Consider the following 22,950-nt stretch of genomic DNA (forward strand, 5'->3'; position numbering starts at 1 on the left):
TATTTTAAAATAGTGATTTGGGAAATTTTCTCTTCTTTTAAGATGGTGCCTGGCACTGCAAATTAATAAGAGCAATTAGCTTTTTTTGATATATTTATTTATTGGAATGAGAGAATGGGGGTGCTAGGACCTCCAGCCACTGCAAACGAACTCCAGACACATGTACCACCATGTGCATCTAGCAATTTGAGACCTGGAGACTTGAACCTGGGTCCCTTTGCTTTGCAGGGATGTGTTCCTTAACTGCCATGGCATCTTTCCAGTCCAACAATTAGCTTTTATTGGAAAATTATTATATGCAATGAACTATAATATCACTTTATAAGTATTATTTAAATTATACTTCATTATACCTTTATGTAGTTCATATCATCATGACTTCCAATAAAACACTAAAAATAATATAGGTTTAATAAAATTATATAAATTTTCAAGGGTGTACACTTAATAATTCATAATTATATCTGTAATCCTAATTAAGAGAAATTATAACATGACATGACAATTAATTATCAACTACATCATTTTTCTACAGTTAAAATACTTCCCTAAGCCTTTCATAAGAACTAGGCAAGGGAACTTTATATTCTACTTGAACATATTAGAACAATAGTTCATTTAAATTTTTATCTTTATTTTCTAAGACATAAAATTTCAAAGATTCAATGAATCGTTACGAATTAACTCTTTGTCATTTTGAGATTATCTATTCCCCATTCCCACTTATTTCTTTTTCTAAAATGACTTTAAAATAAATACCAGTCAAATTATTTTATCTTCAAATACTTTATTATGTATTCATTATCAGTGGTTTTCTCTTTGCTGGGAAAAAATACCCAATCAGAAGCAGTTTATGGAAAGAAAGAGTTATATTTCCAGAGGTTAGGGTCCATAATGGTTGGGTATGTTTGGCAAGGTCAGGAAATCAATGTCAGATCATTATTATCGACATGTAGTAAGTAAAGAGAGTGATGAATGCTGGTAACCAGCTAGTGTTCTTCTTTTTATATATTCCAGTTTCCTCATACCGTATAACTCCACAAATTTGTTCTCCCACCTCAACTAACCTAATTGCTATATTTACCTTCTCATTTTGCCGAGTCGTAACACCCAACCGAAAGCAGCAGCTTATCAGAGGAAAGGTTTTTTTTTTTTTTTTTTTTTTGGCTTACAGTTTCAAGGGGAAAATTTATGATGATAGTGAAAGGCATGCCACAGGTAGAGGCTGGACATCAGTTTTGCCACAGCAGGTGGAAAATAGCAACAAGAAAGTAGCTGAACTCTGGCAAGGAGAAGCTGAACAATAATACCTTATAGCCCACTCCCATCAACATACCTCCTCCAGGAAGATTCCACCTCCCAAAATGCCATCAGATGGGTACCAAACATGAGTTTATGGGGGACATCTGATTCAAATCAACACAGTAATCTAGAAAATCTATTACTGACATGACCAGAAATCATAAATCCTGTCAAGTTGATAGCCAGTGCTTAACCATCACATATGCTAATAGATAAATTGTAATAATGGTAACATCACATCCCCAAATTAACATTTTCTTCTTAGCACACAATAAACAATTAATGTTCACCTTTCTCTTGTTTTAAAAAAAATATGCCTTATTGTAGTTATCTTTGAAGCAAGACTCAAAATTAATGGATTTACGTTGATCATTTAAATCTTTAGCAGGTTTACTTTACACCATTATTTAGTAGTAGAAAGGAGATAAACTGCCTTATAGAAACTCTTAAATATGTAGATATGGCTGATTGAATACTTCTGTAATTTAGCACATCCTGCTACTATCCCAATTTCTGTTAAGACAGTATATTTACAACCTTAATTACATTAAATTTTATTAATTTTAGTAAGATAATTTGATGGAGGGAAAATTTATATATTCTTTTTTATGAACAACAAGAATTTTAAAATATATTTTATTTATTTATTTATTTATTTATTTATTTATTTATGTATGTATGTATGTATGTGTAAAAGAGAGAGAGAAAGAGAGAGAATGGGCAAAGCAGTGCTTCCAGGCACTGCAAACGAACTCCAGACACGTGTGCTCCCTTGTGCATCTGGCTTACGTGGGTCCTGGGGAATTGAACCAGGGTCCTGTAGCTTTGCAGGCAAATGCCTTAACTGCTCCTGCTTGACCAAGAGGAATTCTTTTTATTAGGTGTGTTACAAGAGCTTTAGTCAAAAAGACCAAAGCCCATGTCATCATCAGCCTTCTCTTTCTTAGTTTCCACTTTCTTCTCCTCAGCTGAGGCAGCATTGGTGGCAGGGGCAGGGCATATTAGGTGTGGTAGGTATAACAAAACTTATAAAATTGAAAAATCATTGATCCCTGGTAGAAAAATATAACTTTATTAAATCATGAGGCTCCCGATGTTGATATTGGCCAGAACTTTTGCAAACAAGCCAGGCCAAAAAGGTTAAACATTTACACTGTCTGCTTTAATGAGGGCATTGATCTTATTCTCCATGACGGTCAGTTCATGGTCATGCAAGATAAATGCCAAGTAGTACCCTCCTTCCTTCCTTTCTCTTCCCTGTATGTCTCCTTTTAAACTCACTGGCCTCTGCTACTAAGTATTTTCCTTCTCACGCACAAGCCCAATCATCTGTAGCTAGGGTCCACATATGAGAGAGAATATGTGGCGCTTGGCTTTCTGGGCCAGGGTTACCTCACTTAGGATAATCTTTTCCAGGTCCATCAATTTTTCTGCAAATTTCATAACTTCATTTTTCTTTACCGCTGAGTAGAACTCCATTGTATAAATGTGCCACATCTTCATTATCCACTCATCAGTTGAGGGACATCTAGGCTGGTTCCATTTCCCAGCTATTATAAATTGAGCAGCAATAAACATGGTTGAGCACGTACTTCTAAGGAAATGAGATGAGTCCTTTGGATATATGCCTAGGAGTGCTATAGCTGGGTCATATAGTAGATCAATCCTTTGCTGTTTTAGGAACCTCAACACTGACTTCGACAATGGCTGGACCAGATTGCAGTCCCACCAGAAGTGTAGAAGGGTCCCTGTTTTTCCACATCCCCGCCAACATTTATGATCATTTGTTTTCATGATGGTGGCCAATCTGACAGGAATGAGATGGAATCTCAATGTAGTTTTAATCTGCATTTCCCTGATGACTAGTGACATAGAACAATTTTTTTAGATGCTTATATGCCATTCTTATTTCTTCCTTTGAGAATGCTCTATTTAGTTCCATAGCCCATTTTTTGATTGGCTTGTTTGATTCCTTATTATTTAACTTTTTGAGTTCTTTGTATATCCTAGATATTAATCCTCTATCAGATATATAGCTGGCAAAGATTTTTTCCCATTCTGTAGGTTGCCTCTTTGCTTTTTTCACTGTGTCCGTTGCAGTGCAAAATCTTTGTAATTTCATGAGGTCCCAGTTATTAATCTGTGGTTTTATTGCCTGAGCAATTGGGGTTGTATTCAGAAAGTCTTTGCCAAGACCAATATGTTGAAGGGTTTCCTCTACATTTTCCTCTAGCAGTTTCAGAGCTTCAGGTCTGATGTTAAGGTCTTTAATCCATTTGGACTTAATTCATGTGCATGGCAAGAGAGAAGAATCTATTTTCATCCTTCTGCAGATATATATCCAGTTTTCCTAACATCATATGCTGAAGAGGCTGTCTTTTCTCCAATAAGTATTTTTGGCTTTTTTAAAATCGAATATCAGGTGGCTATAGCTACTTGGGCTTACATCTGGGTCCTGTATTCTGTTCCATTGATCTACATGTCTGTTTTTGTGCCAGTACTACACTATTTTTGTTACTATGGCTCTGTAGTATAGGTTAAAATCAGGTATGGTGATACCACCAGCATTATTTTTGTTACTCAGTATTATTTTAGATATTCGAAGTTTTTTGTGATTCCAAATGAATTTTTGGATTGTTTTTTTCTATTTCCATGAAGAATGCCTTTGGAATTTTGATAGAGATTGCATTAAATGTGTAGATTGCTTTTGGTAAGATTGCCATTTTCACAATATTGATTTTTCCAATCCAGGAACAAGGGATGTTTCTCCACTTTCTAGTGTCTTCTGCAATTTCTCACTTGAGTGTTTTAAAATTCTCATTGTAGAGATTCTTTACTTCCTTGGTTAGGTTTATTCCAAAGTACTTTATTTATTTATTTTTTTGATGCAATTGTGAATGGGAGTGATTCTCTGATTTCATCCTCTGTGTGTTTGTTGTTAGCATATATGAAGGCTACTGATTTCTGTGTATTTATTTTGTATCCTGCTACATGGCTGTAGGTTTTGATCAGCTCTAACAGTTTGCTAGTAGAATCTTTAGGGTCATTTATGTATAGAATCATGTCATCTGCAAATAATGATAACTTGATCTCTTCCTTTCCAATTTTTATCCTTTTTATGTGTGTCTCTTGCCGTATTGCTATGGCTAAGACTTCCAAAACTATATTAAATGAAAGTGGGGACAGTGGACACCCTTGTCTTGTTCCTGATTTTAGTGGAAAAGCTTTCAGTTTTCCCCCATTTAGTAATATGTTGGCTGTAGGCTTGTCATAAATAGCCTTTATTATATTGAGATATGCTTCTTCTATTCCCAGTCTCTGTAGGACTTTTATCATGAAGGGATGTTGGATTTTGTCAAATGCTTTCTCTGCGTGTAATGAGATGATCATGTGATTTTTGTCCTTCAATCCGTTTATATAATGTATTACATTTATAGATTTGGGTATGTTGAACCATCCCTGCATCTCCGGGATAAAGCCTTCTTGGTCAGGGTGAATGATCTTTTTGATATACTCTTGTATTCTGTTTGCCAATATTTTGTTGAGGCCATTGATATTAAGAGATATTATTGAATGGTGTGTATTTATGTTTGCCATTTTTATTTTTGTGGTTCCGGTTCTACCTGGGCTCTCTTGTGTTAACTAGTATTTGAGTATTGCGTGTTTTTTCTAGGTTTCTTATATGTGTGCTTTTCCTTTTCTTCAGCATGAAGGATTCTATCAAATATTTTCTGTAGAGCTGGTTTTGTCTTCAAATACTCCTTTAACCTGCTTTTGTCATGGAATGTCCTTATTTCTCCATCTATTTGAATGGATAGCTTTTGCAGGATAAAGTAACCTTGGCTGAAAGTTGTTATCTTTCAGAACTTGGAATATATCACTCTAAGCCCTTCTGGCTTTTAAAGTTTGTGTTGCGTAATCTGCTGTAATCCTGATGGGCTTGCCTTTGTAGGTAACTTGATTTTTCTCTCTAAGTGCTTTCAATATTTTTGCTTTGGTTTGTGTGTTTGGAAGTTTGATTATAATATGGTGAGGAGAGGTTCTTTCTGGGTTTTGTCTGGCTGGGGTTCTAAAGGCTTCCTGTATCTGCATTGGCACCTCTTTCCCAATTTGGGGGAAGTTTTCTTCTATGATTTTGTTGAAGACGCCTACTATGCCTTTGGAGTGGAATTCTTCTCCTTCTACTATGCCCTGAATTCTTATATTTGATCTTTTCATAGTGTCCTGAATATCTTGAAATTCCCACTCATACTTTTCTATAAGTTTGTCTTTCTCTTTGGTGGACTGTATTAGATCTACCACCTGGTCTTGTACCTTAGATATTCTGTCCTCTCCCTCATCCATCCTACTGGTGAGATTTTCTACAGCATTTTTTATTTCATTAACTGTGTTCTTCATTGCTAGTAATTCTGACTGGTTTTTCTTTATTATTTCTATTTCCTTATTTATGTCTTGTATTGCCTGTGTCCTGTATCTTCTTTGATTCCTTTGATTTCCTCTTTGTTTTCCTCTTTGATTTCTTCTTTAATTCTTTTGTTTTCTTGTTTGACCTCTTTGAACATATTTACAATCATTCTTTTGAAATCTTTCTCAGGCATTTCCTCTAACTCATTCTCACTGGAGGACATTTCTGATGCATTAATGCTTTTAGGTGGATTTATATCATCTTGCTCTTTAGTGTTTCTTGTGTTATAATGTATATATTTTTGCATCTTGGATTAAATTAATACTTGGATTTTCTAGCTAGCTGGGTATTCTTAGCTGTATCAATTCATTTGATGTTATATATTTTCAGGATAGGAGCTTAAGGTGTTAGGTGTGGCTGTTAAGACTCTCAGAGTATCTACAAAGGTGTTCCAAGGGGATGAGTTTCCCTGCTATGGGAATATTCAAGTAGGCTGAGTGGAATAACATACTGGTAGATTCTAAAAGTTAACTAAACACTGTACACATTCAATCAAAAACAGCCCCAAGTATGTATGCAAGAGTAGTTATTATAACAATGAGATCATCTATCAACAAGAGGTTAATATTTCTGGTCTGTTAAGGGATCCAAGTCAGCTTGTGACCAAGTGAGACCCTTCCCTGGTGCAATCCCAGTTACCTTGGATGATTTTGGTGTCAGTCAAGTTGCTGCCTGTGTCGTTGGCCTGCCTTTCTGTTTTCTGGAGCTGGGCACTGGCTTTTCCTGTGGGGCAAACCGAGCCTGGCCAGTGTGGCCCTGCAGATCAGCATCCCTGCTGCTGGAACTGCTGCTGCTAAAGCTGCCGCTGCTGGGTCTGTAGCCGCTGCTGCTGAAGCTGCTGCTGCTGGATCCACTGCTGCTGCTGTAGCTGCCTCTACTGGAGCCACCACTGCTGCTGAAGCTGCTGCTTCAGGGTTCACTGCTGCTGCTGCCACTGAAGCTGCTGCTGCAGGATCTGCTGCTGCTGTCGCTCCTGGGTCTGCTGCTGCTGGGTCTGCCGCTGCTGCTGCTACTGGATCTGCTACTGCTGTGGCCACTGTTACCAGTGCCGGAGCTGCTGATGTTGCCCCCGAACTCTGCTCCTGCTTGGGTCCCGCTGTTGGCTCAAGTTGGTGTGGCCGGGTCCCAGGACCGCTGCTCTTTTCGCTGGAGCTGGGCTCAGGTGGTGGGGGAGGGGAGGAACCACAGCTTCTCTGGTTCTCTAGCTGTTCCACGTGTTCTTCTATCTCATGGTCTGCTCCTCCGTTGCTCACTGTCACTCTCCCTTCACGTTTCCTGATTTGCGGAGAGCTCTGGTGCGAGTGGAAGCTCCCCGCACCTGGATTTTCCTGCAGCTCAAGCTGAGGCTGGCAGCTTTCTGGTGTGCTGCTGCTGTGTTTGGCAGAGCTGCCGGGGCCACTTTTGTCGGCCTGTGGGTGTCTGGATGCTCTGGCTCTCTTCTACTTCTCTGCTGTCACTGCAATTTCCTATACACCTCACTTTTTAGTAAAAGTGTGTATTTTGCTGAGTTTTTTTGGTCGTTTCCCCCCCCCCCCAGGCTGCTTTGACGTGGTACCTACGCTGCCATCTTAACCGGAAGTCTGTTTCCTATTTTCTTTATCTATGATTATCGTAATCAACTTTTCCAAAAATTCCTGTCAATACTGATATGTTGACTTCTTTCTATAATTGTGCACTTTATTAAGGTCCTTTAAAATGGCCAATCCTTTCCAGAAGTTTCCCAATTTGCTATGATGTGTCAGAGAAGTTTATGCATCTATACTATATCTATGACAGCAATTGTCTTATAAGATGAATTTCTTTAACAAAGCTCAAAATTAAAAAAGATACCTTTATATAAGGACTTGAAGATAGGTACTATGTAACCAGGCATGAAAATAATAATTTTACTATGCATGTTGATCTGAGCTCTTGGGCAGTAATATACATTGTAAATGAACAGTAATATCTTTAGAGGAATCATTTCTCATCAGAAATACATCTTTAAAATAGGCTTAAAAGTTCGTTACATTATAATATAAGCAGATATGCTATCATCTAGGATATTGGTCCATTTATAGAGCATAGGCAGGGTAGTTTAGGCACATTTCTTGAATTATTACCATATTTTCAGAATGAACAAATTTAGGATTAGCTTTAAATTGGAATCACTATCCCTAATAACACTTAAGAGGATATGTTGCATGTGCTTTGATGTATTGAACTAGGCATTGTCATCTTTAGAATTATGAAGGCCTGGGGTGTTGTCTTCTTCCAATAAGGCTATTTCTTTTACATTGAAAATCTACCTTTGATGTGTAGAGATGGCTTAGCAGTTAAGGTGCTTGCCTGCAACGCTTAAGATATCATGTTCAAATCTCCAGATCCCATTATGTCAGACACACTGTGATGCAAGTGTGCAATGTCACATGTGTGCACAAGGGAGCACATGCATCTGGAGTTCATTTGCAGTGGCTGAAGGTCCTGGTGTCCCCATTCTCTCTCCTTCTTTCTCTCTCTCTGGAATAATAAAAGAAAAAAATTAAATCTATCTTTAGTATAGTAATGTTCATCACTTCATCATTCATCATTCATCATTCATTCATTTTCTAGATTTTCTGCATAAATTGCTATAGCTTTGATATAATTTCATACAGATTTATTTGCTAATTTTATGTTATGTAGTTAGTTTCTTACTTTAAGCCTCATTAGTTTAATCTACACTAGCTTCTGACTTCTTCTGGCGTTTTCTTGCCTGTCTTATTCTTACTTCTTTTTGTATGTGAGGGAGGTGTGATATGGTGTGTGTGTGTATACGTGCACATGTGTGTGCATGTGTAAACATGGTGCCCCATGCATATGTGTAGAGCCAGGAGAGAACATTAGGTGTCCTCCTCCAAACACACATACACATATAGATGCACAAAGTGTGTTTGCTGGTGTTTTTGCACATGCATGTACATGAATGTGCACATATGTATGTATGGAAGTGCATGTCATAAGCTCATATTGGCTTCAATCACTCTCCTCTGAAGCCATCTTGTTTCCAGGAGATGTCTTTTTAGAGATTTTTCATTGTTTACTCCATCTTTTTATTTATTTTAATTTTATATCAAATTTCCAGTTTCTTCTTGAGCCAGTTTCCAGGAATATATCCTTTTCACTTGGGTTATCCAAATTATTGTGATAAATTATTCTTTTTTAAAAAAATATTTTATTCATTTTTATTTATTTATTTGAGAGAGAGAGAGAGAGAGAGAGAATGGGCACTCCAGGGCCTCCAGCCACTGCAAAGGAACTCCAGACATGTATGCCCCCTTGTGCATCTGGCTAACGTGGGTCCTGAGGAACTGAGCCTTGAACCGGGGTCTTTAGGCTTCACAAGCCAGCGCTTAACCACTAAGCCATCTCTCCAGCCCTGTTTAAGTGTATTTTAAAAATTCCAGCCTTGCGTGGTGGCACGTGCCTTTAATCCCAGCACTCTGGAGGCAGAGGTAGGAGGATCGCCATGAGTTCAAGGCCACCCTTTATTATTTACATAATAAATTCCAGGTCAGCCAGGGCTAGAGTGAGACTCTACTTCGAAATAACAAAAAAAAAATCCCGTATTTTTATGAATTTTCTATGCTTTCTTCTGGTGTTCATTATTAGCATAATAATACTATGGTCATGTAAGACCATAGTATCTATGATTTCAACTTTAAAAAATATCAAAGTTGTTTTCGTGTTTGCCATATGATTGGTCTTGGCAAACATACATTATATTATGGAAGAGAACTGTGGAGTGCTATATAATGTCAGTTTTCTGTGACTGGATCCTAGATGTGTTCAAGTCTTATATTTTATTAGTAGTATTCTGTCTAGATATTCTATCCATTGTTTAAAGAAAGGTACATGTGCTTCTGTTATCACAGGGTTATTACTTCTTCTTTCAATTGTATTAATATTTGATTCAAGTATTTTTAGGCTTAATTTCAAATATATATATATATACATATATATATATATATATATGTGTGTGTGTGTGTATATATATATATATATATATATATATATATGTGTAGTCATTTTATTAAGTAAAGTTGTATTTTTGCACTAAAAATTAATATGCAACTAGGAAAATACAAAAAATGTAGCTATACTAATGATAGTATGATGTGTCATCTACAGATTACTTTTTGCTTATTTCTATTTTCAAAATATTCTGTAGCTAATATGTAACAAGAGAACATGACAATAAGTTTAAAAATGAAATTAATTAACCACAGTGTTATAGGTACCAATATGTTGCTTTTACTTACTTTTTGAAGAATTTAATACTTTTCATACATGATTATATCTTATGTATTGTTTATATATCAATAGAATTTAGTCATTTATTTCTCCTTCACATTACTGTCACTTTAATTTTTTAATCTCCTTGGTACACATTCTCACTAGGCTCCAGCATACAGTAGGTACACTCTTCCAGGAGAAATGGGAGCAGCAGAACAGGCAAAGGAAATTCTCATCCATCGACATAAGGACATGCGACTCAGTCTTTCTCCATATGACTACTGTCAGCTTCAAAAGGAGGTATGTCTTCAGTTGTGACTCCTTCAAGTTCTTCTATTATAATATTCTCATTTTTCAGTATCATTCTGCAATAAGAGAAGTACAATTTTGATGAAAGACAAGTATTATTACCTGAGTTTGTGCTTTAGTTTTTCAACAGTTAGTAATCAGGGAAAAGAGAAGACTTAATGTACCTTACTTACAAATTAGGAATATAGCTCTAGAATAATTCAATTTTGGCATCACAAATAAACATAACAGTTGTGCACTGAATCCTGGGGACAAAGTAAATAATTCACTAATTTTTCTAATTTGAGCTATGGTTTCAATTTCCACATCTTAAAACATATTGATTTAAGAAGGAGATAGGGAAGACAATAGGTATAGAGTGAATCTGAATACTCACCAGAAGATGATAGTGGCTGAACTGAGGGGTGAAGTTTAAAGTTTAATTTTCCTACCTAAAAACTAAGCTATCCAACCCGAGATAGTAGTAAATGAGATTAAAGGGAAAACTCAAATAGTTTACCTTTTTTTGAAAATTTTTCATTTTCTTATTTTTTATTAGTTATTTGGTACCATCTTTACCCTCATCCCTGCCCTCCCTCCAAAGGGACCCTCCTAGTTGTGCATGCTAGTCATCCCCATGGGGGTGGTGGGTTCCCATTCTTGTAGACTTTTAGGCCTTGGAGAGGAACCCAAACAGATACAGTTAGATTATCTCAGGACTACCTGAGTGTGAACTCACTGTAAGAGCAGATAAAGTTAAACAGCAACTGAGTATATGCTGGTCCAAAGATCAACATAAGAACTATAAAAATGATAATAAGTATAATATTTTTCCACTGTGAAGAGCCTGAGACTCCCTCCCAGAACTGCTCATCAAATTGCGCAGTGGTGTCTGATCTGGTCTGAATCATGAAGATCTTATAAAGCAGATGAGACAACAGAGTTATCAGGAATTGTGTTCTTAATGCCTGCCATTTTGAATGAAGTAAAATAGAATTAGTGCAGTTTTAACTTGCATTCCTCTAATGGGTATTGAGGTTGAGCATTTTTTTCATATTCTTATTGGCCATTTTTATTTACTGTTTTGCAAATTGTCCATTTACTTAGCCCATTTATTAATTGGGTTATTTGTTTTCTTATTATTTATTTTTATAAATGATTTATATATTTTAAATATAATCCTCTATCTTGTGTGGCTGGTAAAGATTTTATCAGATAATGCAAGCTCCCTGTTCACTCCATTAAAATAAAAATTCCACATCATTCTTCACATAAATTGAAAAATTAATCTCAAAATTCAGATGGAAGAACAAAAGGCCTTATATAGTCAAAAGTTCCTTCAGTTAAAAAAAAAAATACCGCAGGTAGTATTACCACACCTGATTTCAATATGTATTTCAAAGTCATAGTAGTAAAAACAATATTGTGCTGGTACAAAAATTAGATACAGGGGTGGAGAGATGGCTTGGTGGTTACAAGCTTGCCTGTGAAGCCTAAGGACCTCAGTTTGAGGCTCTATTCCCCAGGACCCACATTAGCCAGATGTACAAGGGGGCACACGCGTCTGGAGTTTGTTTGCAGTGGCTGGAACCCTGGCGCATAATTCTCTCTCTCTCTCTCTCTCTCTCTCTCTCTCTCTCTCTCTCTCTCTCTTTCTGTGTGTCTGTGACTCTCAAATAAATAAATAAAAATAAACAAAAAAATAAAAAAATATAGATACATTGATAAATGGAATAGATATAAGTTCTGGTAACTACAGACACCTGATCATTGACAAAGGACCAAAAACACACAATGGAGAATAGACAGCATTTCCAAATGAGTGCTGGAAAAACTGGGTAACTACACATAGAAGAATGAACCTAAATCTTTGTCTCTCACTCTGAACAAAAATTGACTCCAAATGAATCAATGTCCTTAATATAAAACATGAAAATATTAAACAAGTAGATGAAAAAATAGCAAGAATATTTCAAGATATAGGCCCATGTAAACACTTTGTAATAAGGCCCCAGTAGCCCATGGATTTAGGCAAATGCTCAGCTATTGAAATTTCATGAAATTAAAAAGCTATTGTACATTTAAAAAATAGAGTCACTAGAAAACTTACAGAATGGGAGAAAATCTTCACCATCTATGTATCTGCCAGAAGTTTGATGTGTGGAATATATAAAGAGCTGAAAAACCTAAGCAATATAAACATCAATAAACTCACTCAAAATAGCATGGGGAATTGAGCAGAGTGTTATCCAAAGAAGAAATACAAATGTCTTTACAAAATATATGCAATCAAATGACATATGTTATTCCTAGCTTTCAAGAAGCTGAGATATAGAAATCCTATAATGCTTGCCAGCCTATGTTCTTTGGGAGAGAAACATGAAAAAGGAAAGAGTAGGAAAAAAATGAAAAAGCAAAAAGGGAGAGATAGGATGCAGGTATAGAATTTGAAAGCAAGCTAGCCTATTGGCCAGTCTGCTGGAATCCAACATGAGTAGGAGGTTCCGCTATTCCTGTTTCAGTGTCACTTGCTGTGTCCTGAGACTGCAGATTGCAGATGGTGAGGAAATACTTTGTCAACCAATTAGAAAGTATCTTTTGGAAACAGCTTCCAGTAGCTATGTTGCTGTTGCAGACTGATTTTGCTTCTTCTATACTGATAGCCACTTGGCCAAAGCGAGTCCCAATTCAAGCTTCCAGGTCCACTCTACCCCTTGCTCCTCATGTGCCATGTGCCAAAGAATAGTAGAAGCTTGAAACTGGAGAGCATAATCTTTGTCTCCATAGGATTCTCACATGGTTCCCAGTTCCAGATATGGGTTCCTTTGCACTGAGCAGATATCTTAACCAATCAGAAAGCCATTGTTGTATTCACACTGTTGTTGGCCACTTTCCCCCAGTAGCTGGTGTAGCACTTTCCAGCAGTAGATGGGCTAGCTGTCTGGGGACTGGCTCTCTTCTGAGCTCCAGCCAGATCTCTTCATGTTCTGTGCCAGCAGCATATGGTATTTTCAGCAACAGAACCTTATCTTTTACCTTAGCATGTAATCAAGTGCTTTGACAGAAGCCTGTCTTGTTTTGGGGACCGTGTAAATCTCTCTGATCAACTGTTGAATGTGGGTAGCACCTATTTTGGTACTGTTACAGGTAAGAGCCAAAGTTTTTTTTAAGGGTAGGCTGCATCCCACTCTTTCCAGGGCCCTTATTTTTGGACATCTCCTGTATACTACTGTTAAGGGTTATATCTTTTTTTTTTTTTTTGTCTACATTCAAGGATAAAGGTTTCTATGGTACCCTTTCATTTTAGGTTTAGTTTTGTGTTTATTCCCCCTTTCCCTCCCCTTTCTCTCCCCCAAATCCTTCCATCAGTGTTATGTGGGTCTCATTGCCTATCCCATATACCAGCAACTCAAGCTGATCCAGGTTAGGAACCACAGACGAGTGAGAACGTGCAGCATTTGTCTTTCTGTGATTGTGTGTGTTCCCTGAGTATGATCTGTTCTAAGTTCACCAATTGTACTACAAATTTTATTGCATCATTGCTTTCTTACTTCTAAGAAGAATTTCATTGTATATATGAACCACAACTTCAATTTCCACTTGTCCAATGATGGGCAGCTGGGTTGATTCCAGTTCTTAGGTATTATGTTTATAGCTTCTCAATACAATACATTATAGCTAAGATTTTCTTTTTCTTAATTATGTAATATATACTGTATTTAGTTTCTATCTGTTTTCTTTTGTTATTGTTATAAATATTCTTCATTAATTCTTATGAATATCATAAAATGCATATTTTAAGATGGTTTCATTGCTTTCTGTATTTTCCCCTTTTGAAATGGACATACTTCTCTTCCCTCTTTTTCTTTCTGTTTCCTTTTTTTTTTTTTTTTTTTTTTAGCAATTCTGCTTTTCTCCGCTTCACCTCCGGTAACTTCAATCCCAAATTAGTATGTCTTACTTTGGGATATTAAAGGAACTTATTCTGTAACAAAGTTTTCAGTTTAGATATTTATAGGTAACTCAAGGGAGCAATGTAAAGGAAATGAGAAAATGAGACAGAGAATTACAGTGAGCTGCATTATTTGTTATCCAGCAAATTATCACTTCTAGGCAATTTAACCTTCTTCTTTTCCCCTAGGGATCTTTGTAGTTTGTTATAAAATACATATTTCAAAGAAAGGCTCAGGGATTCTTTGGTGTTTACCAGGCAATTTATATCAGTCATTGGTTGAGGGCTGCTCTCAGGGACATTAACTCTTGGGTACTTCTGCCTTAGTATATAAGTGTCAAATAGGACTTCCTATGCACAAAAAGCTGCCAGGCAAAAACATGTATTTTTTTTTAATATTTGGAAGCTAGATCAATTGTTGGACACAGATAATGATTGTTGCTTCATAGTGATGTTGAACTTATCTCACATCTAGGTACATATCCTATAGGAGCTTGCCATAGCTTCTGTTCATGATTATGTGGTTTGTGCTCTTGAGTCTCCCAAGATATACCACTTAAAATTTTTTTGCCTCTGGCAAAGATTGTTAGCAGCTATTTTCAATTTTATTCATGAGATGGGTGCAGGGTTAGCATCTCAGATCTTCACTTGAGCAAGTAAGCCTGGTCTAGTCTTTGAACACTTTCAGCTCCCACGAACCTTTTAGAGAATAAGCCTTATATCTACCTAGGTTTGAACTCTGAGAGCAGCAAGTCACTGCTTTTGGTTTGCTAATTACTTTCTGTTTGTGATAAATGATAATTTCTTTTTATGGTCTGAATGTATATTTTATTATTTACATTTTACCTAACATTACTTTTTGTTTCAAAGTAATGCTTCAACATATGAACTTAAAATACCATATGAGGGCTGGCAACATGCCTTAACACTTAAAGGTACTTGCTTGCAAAATCTGATGGCCTGGGTTCAATTCTCCTGTATTCATGTAAAGCTAGATGCACAAGGTAGAACATGCATCTGGAGTTCATTTGCAGTGGCAGGAGGCCCTGTCACACACACATAATACCTCTACTCTCTCTTTCTCCCCCCCCTCTCTGTCTTTCTCTGTGTTTCTCAAAGAAGTAAATAAAATATTTAAAAATACCATATAAATTAAAAGTATAAACTCTCTAATCTCCCTTTCTTTCTCCATTCCAACAGCAATTTATCCTTTAGAACATTTCATGCCAAGTTCATTTCTCCTATATCTACCTCTTGCAAAGGACGAGAATTATTCATTGGCATCTGTTTTCTCTTTAGCTATCAACATGATTCCTGATTACATATATATATATATATATATATATATATATATATATATATATATATATTCAATCCATACTTTTGAACCTCTGGTTCGAGGTCTTATTATTTATCATTCATAAAGCTTTTCTTAGCATATAAAATTAGATTTCCTTATGGTATTTTCAAATAATTTTTGTTTCCCTTTCCTTCTCTCCTGTTTCCCTTGCACCCCCTCCCACTTAGTCTCCTTTCTGCTTTCACAGTGTATTTCATTCATTTAAAAAAAAATTTAATTAGTTTTCTATTCAGCAAATACAGGCAGTTTGGTACCACTATTAGGCTCATCCATGACCTACCCCCTCCCCAATGTCCCCTCCTTATTGATGTATATGGGTCATGCATTGTGGAGTTAGCCCAGAGTTATTGGTACGATAAATGTCTCTGCATATCATGACCCTACATGTGGCTCTGACATACTTTCCACCCCCTCTTCTGCAAAATTTCCCTGAGCCATGTTGGGTTCATTTTTGGTCTGCTTCAGTGATGAGGTGTTGGGGGCCTCTGAGGCTCTGGCTCTCTGACTTGGAAGGAGTTGATTTTTCTCTGTGTTGGTCTCCTTCCCCCTTGTGCTGGTATCTGGTTCATCAGGAAAACAGCACCTTTGCTTGTTTTGCCAATCTTCCTTAGTTTCAGTCGGGGCCTTTTTGAGGTATGATGGGGTGGCTCTCTCCTTAGGATCTGCATCTATCTGAAAAAGAGAAGAAGAATCTCCAACGGAGAGTAAGTTAGCACCAGGACAAATAAGATAATCCTTACTTTTTTAATACAGAGTTTAATAGGTGTAGGCCCTCTTGTACCCCATGATTGATGGTAGCTTGATATTGGAGAGTGGGCTTATGTTTGGATATGGTTCTGACTTGTTTCCCAGCTCCAGCTATGGGTCTTGTACCACTGAGGGGATCAGTTAGCCAAATCAAGAGCAGTTGGTTTCCCATAATGGCTGTGTGCCACTATTGCACTTGTGTGGGCATCACAACCAGTTATTTGTTGCTAAGTAGGTTAGACCATGAGTTTCTTGGACAGATATTGGTCTTTCCCCCATTCGTCCATGTAGCACCTTCTGGCAGTAGACACGCTGACTGTCTGGGGACTGACTCTCTCCTGGCCTCCAGCCATGCCATTCCATTTTATGTGTCAGCTGCATATGGAGTCTTCAGCAATAGGGTCTTACCACTGATCTTTGATGGGTCATCAAGTACTCTGACAGAAATCTGTCATTCTTTTAGGGAAACCTTGTAGGTTTCTCTGATCAAAAGTTCATTGTGGATGATAGCCCCGTGCTGGTACAGGAAGTTACAGGTCAGTGCCCACTAAGAAAATGAGGAAAAAGATAACTAATATATAAAAGTTAGGGAGGAGGGGGGTAAGGGAGGGAGGGAAGATGTAGAAGATTTAGGTTAGACACGATCCTACTCTCTCCAGTGTCTTATGGTTTAAGTGTTTCCTGTAAGGGCCTGGTGAAGGTTCAGCCATTTGGTCTGCAATTCGACAAAGGCCTGAAAAATACAGGCTGGAAAAAAGATAGCATCTTCAACAAATGGTGCTGGACAAACTGGATAACCACATGCAGAAACCTGAAACTTGATCCACACATTTCCCTATACACTACACTCAAATCCGAATGGATCAAAGACCTCAATATAAGACCAGAAATTCAAATACTACTGGAAGAAAATTAAGGAAGTACTTTCTGTGATATAGAAATGGAAAAAGACTTCCGGAACAAAACCCCAGTAGCTCACGATCTTAAATAGTCACTCAATCAATAGGATCACATGAAGCTGAAGAATTTCTTTAAAACAAGCATACAATAAGCAAAGCCAATAGATTACCCACAGAATGGGAGAAAATATTTTCAGGTTATCCAACTGATAGAGGCCTAATCTCTAGAATCTACAAAGAACTCAAAAATCTAAACAGTAAGAAATCAAACACCCCACTCACAAAATGGGGCAAAGACCTGAACAGGCAGTTTACAGAGAAAGAAATACAAATGGCAAACATGCACTTAAGAAAATGTTCATCATCCCTAATCATCAGAGAAATGCAAATTAAAAGAACTATGAGATTCCACCTTACCCCAATATGGACAGCAAACATCAAAAAATCAAACGAAAATAAATGCTGGTGAGAATGTGGAGATCCACTGTTGGTGGGAATATAGGATGGTACAACCACTTTGGAAAGCAATATGGAGACTCCTGTAAAAGCTGACTATAGAGATAACAACAAGCCCAGTTATTCCCTTACTGGGCATCTACCCTAAGACCTTCAAACCACAGGCCAGAGAGATTTGCTCAACCACGTTTGTAGTGGCACAATTCGTAATAGCTAAGGGCTAGAAGAATGGATAACTAAGATGTGGTATATCTACACCAAGGAATTCTATACAGCAGTAAGAGAAAATGACACAAAGAAATTTGAGGAAAAATGGTTGAGCCTAGAATGGATCATCCTCAGTAAACTTAGCCAATCACAGAAAAAAAAAAAATCGCCACTTATTCTCACTCATCTACAGCACCTAACGTTAATCTACCCAAGATACCTTACATATCCAGCAAGCATCTCATGGACTAGACACTAGGAGAGATGGGGAGGGAGGGAGGGGAGGGCATCAAAGGGGTGGGAAACACTAATCTAGCCCCAAATGGCAATGGTACCATAAAATTCTTCTTTCTAAAAGGCATTTCATTCATTTTGTCTGTAATTAATGACTGTGCTTATATAATTCATTTTGCAAAGAATTCCACAATTCAGTTTCTCATATATCATGACCCAGCATCCTAATCTCATGCCTGAAGTTCAATCATACAGTTCCATTTTCTCCTCACTTTCTCAAGAGATGCAAAGGACCCAAGCACTTCCTATGTGTTATTACTGTCCCTTTTTCTTATATAAACCACATTTTTCTGAATGATTTGACTACACACATTTTTTTCTTGCTAGTTGCAGAATTTTTATGTATAGGAAACTATATTTAAATATTTCTGGGATATCAGTTTCTTAAGTTTTACTTTGTCACTGTAGATTTTATAAACAAATAAAAATAACTTAAAAATGTACAAGACACATAAACCTATTCTAATTTTCACCACAAGATGGAACTATTAGAATTTGGATTATAAAGACAGACAAATAAATATCAGAAGTACAATGTTTTTAAATCTACTTAAAGCTTGAATGAGAACTTAAGCAATGCTTGAGACAGAAGAAGAGTTAGATTTCCATTTTGTGACATTAATAAAGGTACTATTAAGTTAAATAATCCAATAAGATAATATCAGTGATTTTTATTCATCTTTACAATTAAAATATATTTGGTGTGTATTGATTGCAATGCACTTTTTTGAAAATGTATTTGAAAGTGACAGACAGAGGGAGAAAGAGCCAGAGAGAGAGAGACACAGAGAGAATGGTGCACAATGTACTTAAAAAAAAAGGCATATATATATATATATATATATATATATATCGGTTTTTTAAGGTATGGTCTTATTCTGGTCCAGACTGACCTGGAATTAACTATGTAGTCTCAGGGTGGCTTTGAACTCATGGTGATCCTCCTACCTCTGCCTACCAAGTCCTGCGATTAAAGGTGTGTGCTACCACACTTGGAAAAAAAAATTATATATATATATATATATACACACACACATTTGAGAGAGAGCGAGAGAGAGAGAGAGACAGAGAGAGAGGGAGAGAGAGAAATTGAATGGGCATGCCAGGGCATCCAGCCACTGCAAACACCAGACGCATGTGCACCCTTGTGCATCTGGCTTATGTAGGTCCTGGAGAAATGAACTGGGATCCTTTGGCTTTGCAGACAAATACCTTAACCAGCCCTCATTATTTTTTACCAGAATATTTTTAAAAATTTAATTTGAATTCATATGTAATACCATATCTCATTTTTAATGAATGTATATGTTATATAACTCTCAAAACAAAACAAACATATGCATGTACTCCAATATGTATTTTTGTTGTGGTAGAAATATACAGAAAATGTTCTTCTGACTTTTTGAAATATGTAATATATTATAATTTATCGTCAACCTACTATACAATCACATACCAAAAGTTCTTATTGCTATCTAACTATAACTAATTGCTCATGGTAAATCTTTCCCGGAGGCTCTCTTCTGTCTAGTTTCCCAATGCTACCATTCTACTAAACTTTTGCATGATTAAAAATTTAAAAATTTTAAATCCCATTTATGAGTGAAATCATGTGGTACTTGTCTGTCTATGCTTGGTTTATTTCATCAAATGTAATGATCTCATTTCAACCCATATTATCTTATGTGAGGCAATGGCATCCTTTTGTGGGTGAATATCAAATGCATTATATACCACATTTTTCATCTATTTATAATTTTTAGACATGTTATTTTCAAATTTTGACTATTGTGAATAATGTGTCTTCAACATACTGATTGATTGTATGTATGTATGTATGTATGTTTATTATTGGCTCAGGAATTCCCATACATTTTGCCAAATGGTTTTACTGAAGTACATTCCTATCATTAGTGTACTATGTTTTTCCTTTTTCCATATTCTTGGCAGCACCTAATATCTTTAGATATTTTCGTAAAAGTCAGTTTTCATGCTAGATTGGAATGTTATATATGTTGTGGTTTTGGTTTGCATTTACTTGGTGATTAATGATGTTGATGATTTTGAACCTGCTGACCATTTGTATACATCCCTTAAAGACAAGTATGACTATTACGCATTTTTTTGGGGGGGTTGAATTTCAGCCTGGGCTAGAGTGAGTCCCTACCTCAAAAAAAACACAAAAAAACAACAACAACAAAAAATCAGTTTCATAGATACATAGATTCAATTCAAGGTTTTTTAATCTGTTAAATTGTCCAAATTGTCTCCTTTTGTGCAAATGCTGTATGTTTTGAGTATAACAACTTTGGAGTACACTTTCATATAAATAGTGTATTGCTTCCTACTTAGTTCTTTTTTACTAAAATGACTGGCTATTCAGGGTTGACTTGTGGTTCCATGTAAGTTCTTTTTTTGTTGTTTTGTTTTTTGTTTTTCTTGAGGTAGGGTCTCATTTTAGCCCAGACTGACCTATGTAGTCTCAGGGTGACCTTACATTCACAGTGATCCTCCTACCTCTGCCTCCCAAAGGCTGGCATTAAAGATGCATGACACCACACCTGGCTCCCATGTAAGTTTTTATATTATTCTTATTCTGTGAAGACTTTTGCTTGGTGTCTAGGTAAGGAAAACATTTTATTTGTACATCATATTGAGTAGTATGGCCATTTTAACAATATTGATTCTTCCAATGAAAGCAGAGATTATTTTCATTATTTTCTTTGCTCTTCCAATATGTTCATAAGCATTTATAGTTTTTATTATAGAGATAGATAACTTCTTTGTTTAAATTTATCCCTAGGTATTTTATTTTCATAGTTAGTGTAAATGGAATTGCTTTCTTGATTTCTATTCTTGATAATTTGTTCTGCATTATAGCAAAATAGTTATTCATGTGTTGAGTTTATGTCTTGCAATTGTGCTTAGTTCACTTATTATTAGGAATAAATTTGTTGAGGTCTTTTGCATTTTCTCTGTATATATTCATCTATCTTCATATGGAAACAATTCAAATTATTTTCCTACTTGTGTACCATTAATTTATTTATCTTTCCTGAGTTCTGGCCATAATTTCTAGTATTGAGTTGAATAAAAGTGACAAAAGTGGACGTTCTTGTCTTTTGTCAGGTTTTTGAGAGAAAGATTTCAGCTTTTACCAGTTCAGTATGATTTCAGGTACTGGTTCATTATAAATGGGCTGTATCCAATTTAGAAACCTTCCATCTATGCGTGATTTCTTCAGCATGTTTACTAAATATTTCTTTTCCATCTATTTAAATAACAATGTATTTTGTTCTTCATTCTGCTGTAGCATATATTATATACTGATCTGCATGTGTTGAATGATTTTTCCATCTCTAGGATGAATGTCAATTATTAATGGGGCATTATATTTTTTAAAGTATTATTTTTTTATTTTTGAGAGAGAAAGATAGAGAGAGAGAAAGAAGCAAAGAGAGAAAGAAGGAGAGAGAATTGGGGCACCTGAGCCTTTCAGTCTCTATGACCAAACTCTAGACACATGTGCACCTTGTGCACAAGTGTGACATTGCACACTTGCATCACTGTGCATCTGACTGTATGGGACCTAGAGACTTAAACATGCCTGCTTAGGCTTCGCAGGGAAATGCCTTAATCACTAAGCAATCTCACCAGCCCCATTATGATCTTTAATGTATTATTATATTCAATTTGCTAGTAATTTTGTTGAAAATTTTATGTGTATATTCATTAAGAATATTTGCCTATTGATTTTGTTATTGCATCCTTGTCTTGTTTTGTGTTAAGGTGATGGTAGTCTCATAAAATGAGTTTTGATGAATTACTTATTCTTCAAACAAAACTTAGTAAAGATAAAGAAAGCTACTACATATTAAAAATGAAACAATTAAAACTTAGCACTGTACAAATGTCTAGCTATAAACCATATGGAAATATATGCACTGAATATTGGGGTTCAAGTTTCACATAAAAACACTTATGGGCATCAATCTTAGATAGGTTCTGATACAATAATTGTGGATGACTTCGATATTTCAAAATTGTCTTTAGGTAGGTCAGCTAAACTACAAATCAACTACTAATCAACAAAGAAATTTCAGAGGTACATTATCACACAGATAAAATGAATTAATAGTCATATATAGAACAGTCCATTTAACCAATATATAATATAGATTCTTCTTAGCAGCTTATGGAAATTTATCTAAAGTAGACCACATTCTAAGCCACAAATCAGGTCTTGAAAAATACAAATTTATCAAAATAATTTCTGAGATCTTATTATAGTTAAATAAAACTAAAAATAATTAGAAGTTGAAATCAATTCAATGATACATTCATTTAAAAATATGTATTTATTTGTAGGCACAGAAAGAAGGAAACAGAGAGAGAGAGAAAGGAGACACAGAGGGTATGTATGGGCATGCCAGGGCCTCCAACCACGAAAAATGAACTCCAGATGTCTAGACACCTGTGTCACTTTGTGCATCTGGCTTTACATGGGTACTGGGGAATTAAGTCCATGGTCATCAGATTTTGCAGGCAAGTGCCTATGTTGCAGATCCATCTCATCAGTGCAGAAGATAAACTTTTGAATGTCCAGTGGGTCACTGGAAAAAATTCAGGGAGTAAATTTAAAAATACATAAAATCAAATGAAAATGGTAACACAACCTTCCCAAGCTTTTGTAATATATCTAGAGAAGTCTTAAGAAGAAATTTTA

At 36.1% G+C, this 22,950-nt stretch overlaps 1 protein-coding gene across 1 annotated transcript in view; it reads left to right on the forward strand.

Moving 5' to 3' along the window:
* Window positions 1-22,950, forward strand: part of LOC101604224 (sodium/hydrogen exchanger 2-like) — a 132,616-nt gene that overhangs the window by 65,327 nt on the left and 44,339 nt on the right. Inside the window, exons 10-11 of the mRNA XM_004669608.2 lie at window positions 10,187-10,321; window positions 22,223-22,277. Coding sequence (XP_004669665.2) covers window positions 10,187-10,321; window positions 22,223-22,277 — 190 coding nt within the window. The remainder of the gene's footprint in view (window positions 1-10,186; window positions 10,322-22,222; window positions 22,278-22,950) is intronic.

This window comes from Jaculus jaculus, chromosome X, assembly GCF_020740685.1.
Source record: "Jaculus jaculus isolate mJacJac1 chromosome X, mJacJac1.mat.Y.cur, whole genome shotgun sequence".
Lineage (NCBI taxonomy): Eukaryota > Metazoa > Chordata > Mammalia > Rodentia > Dipodidae > Jaculus > Jaculus jaculus.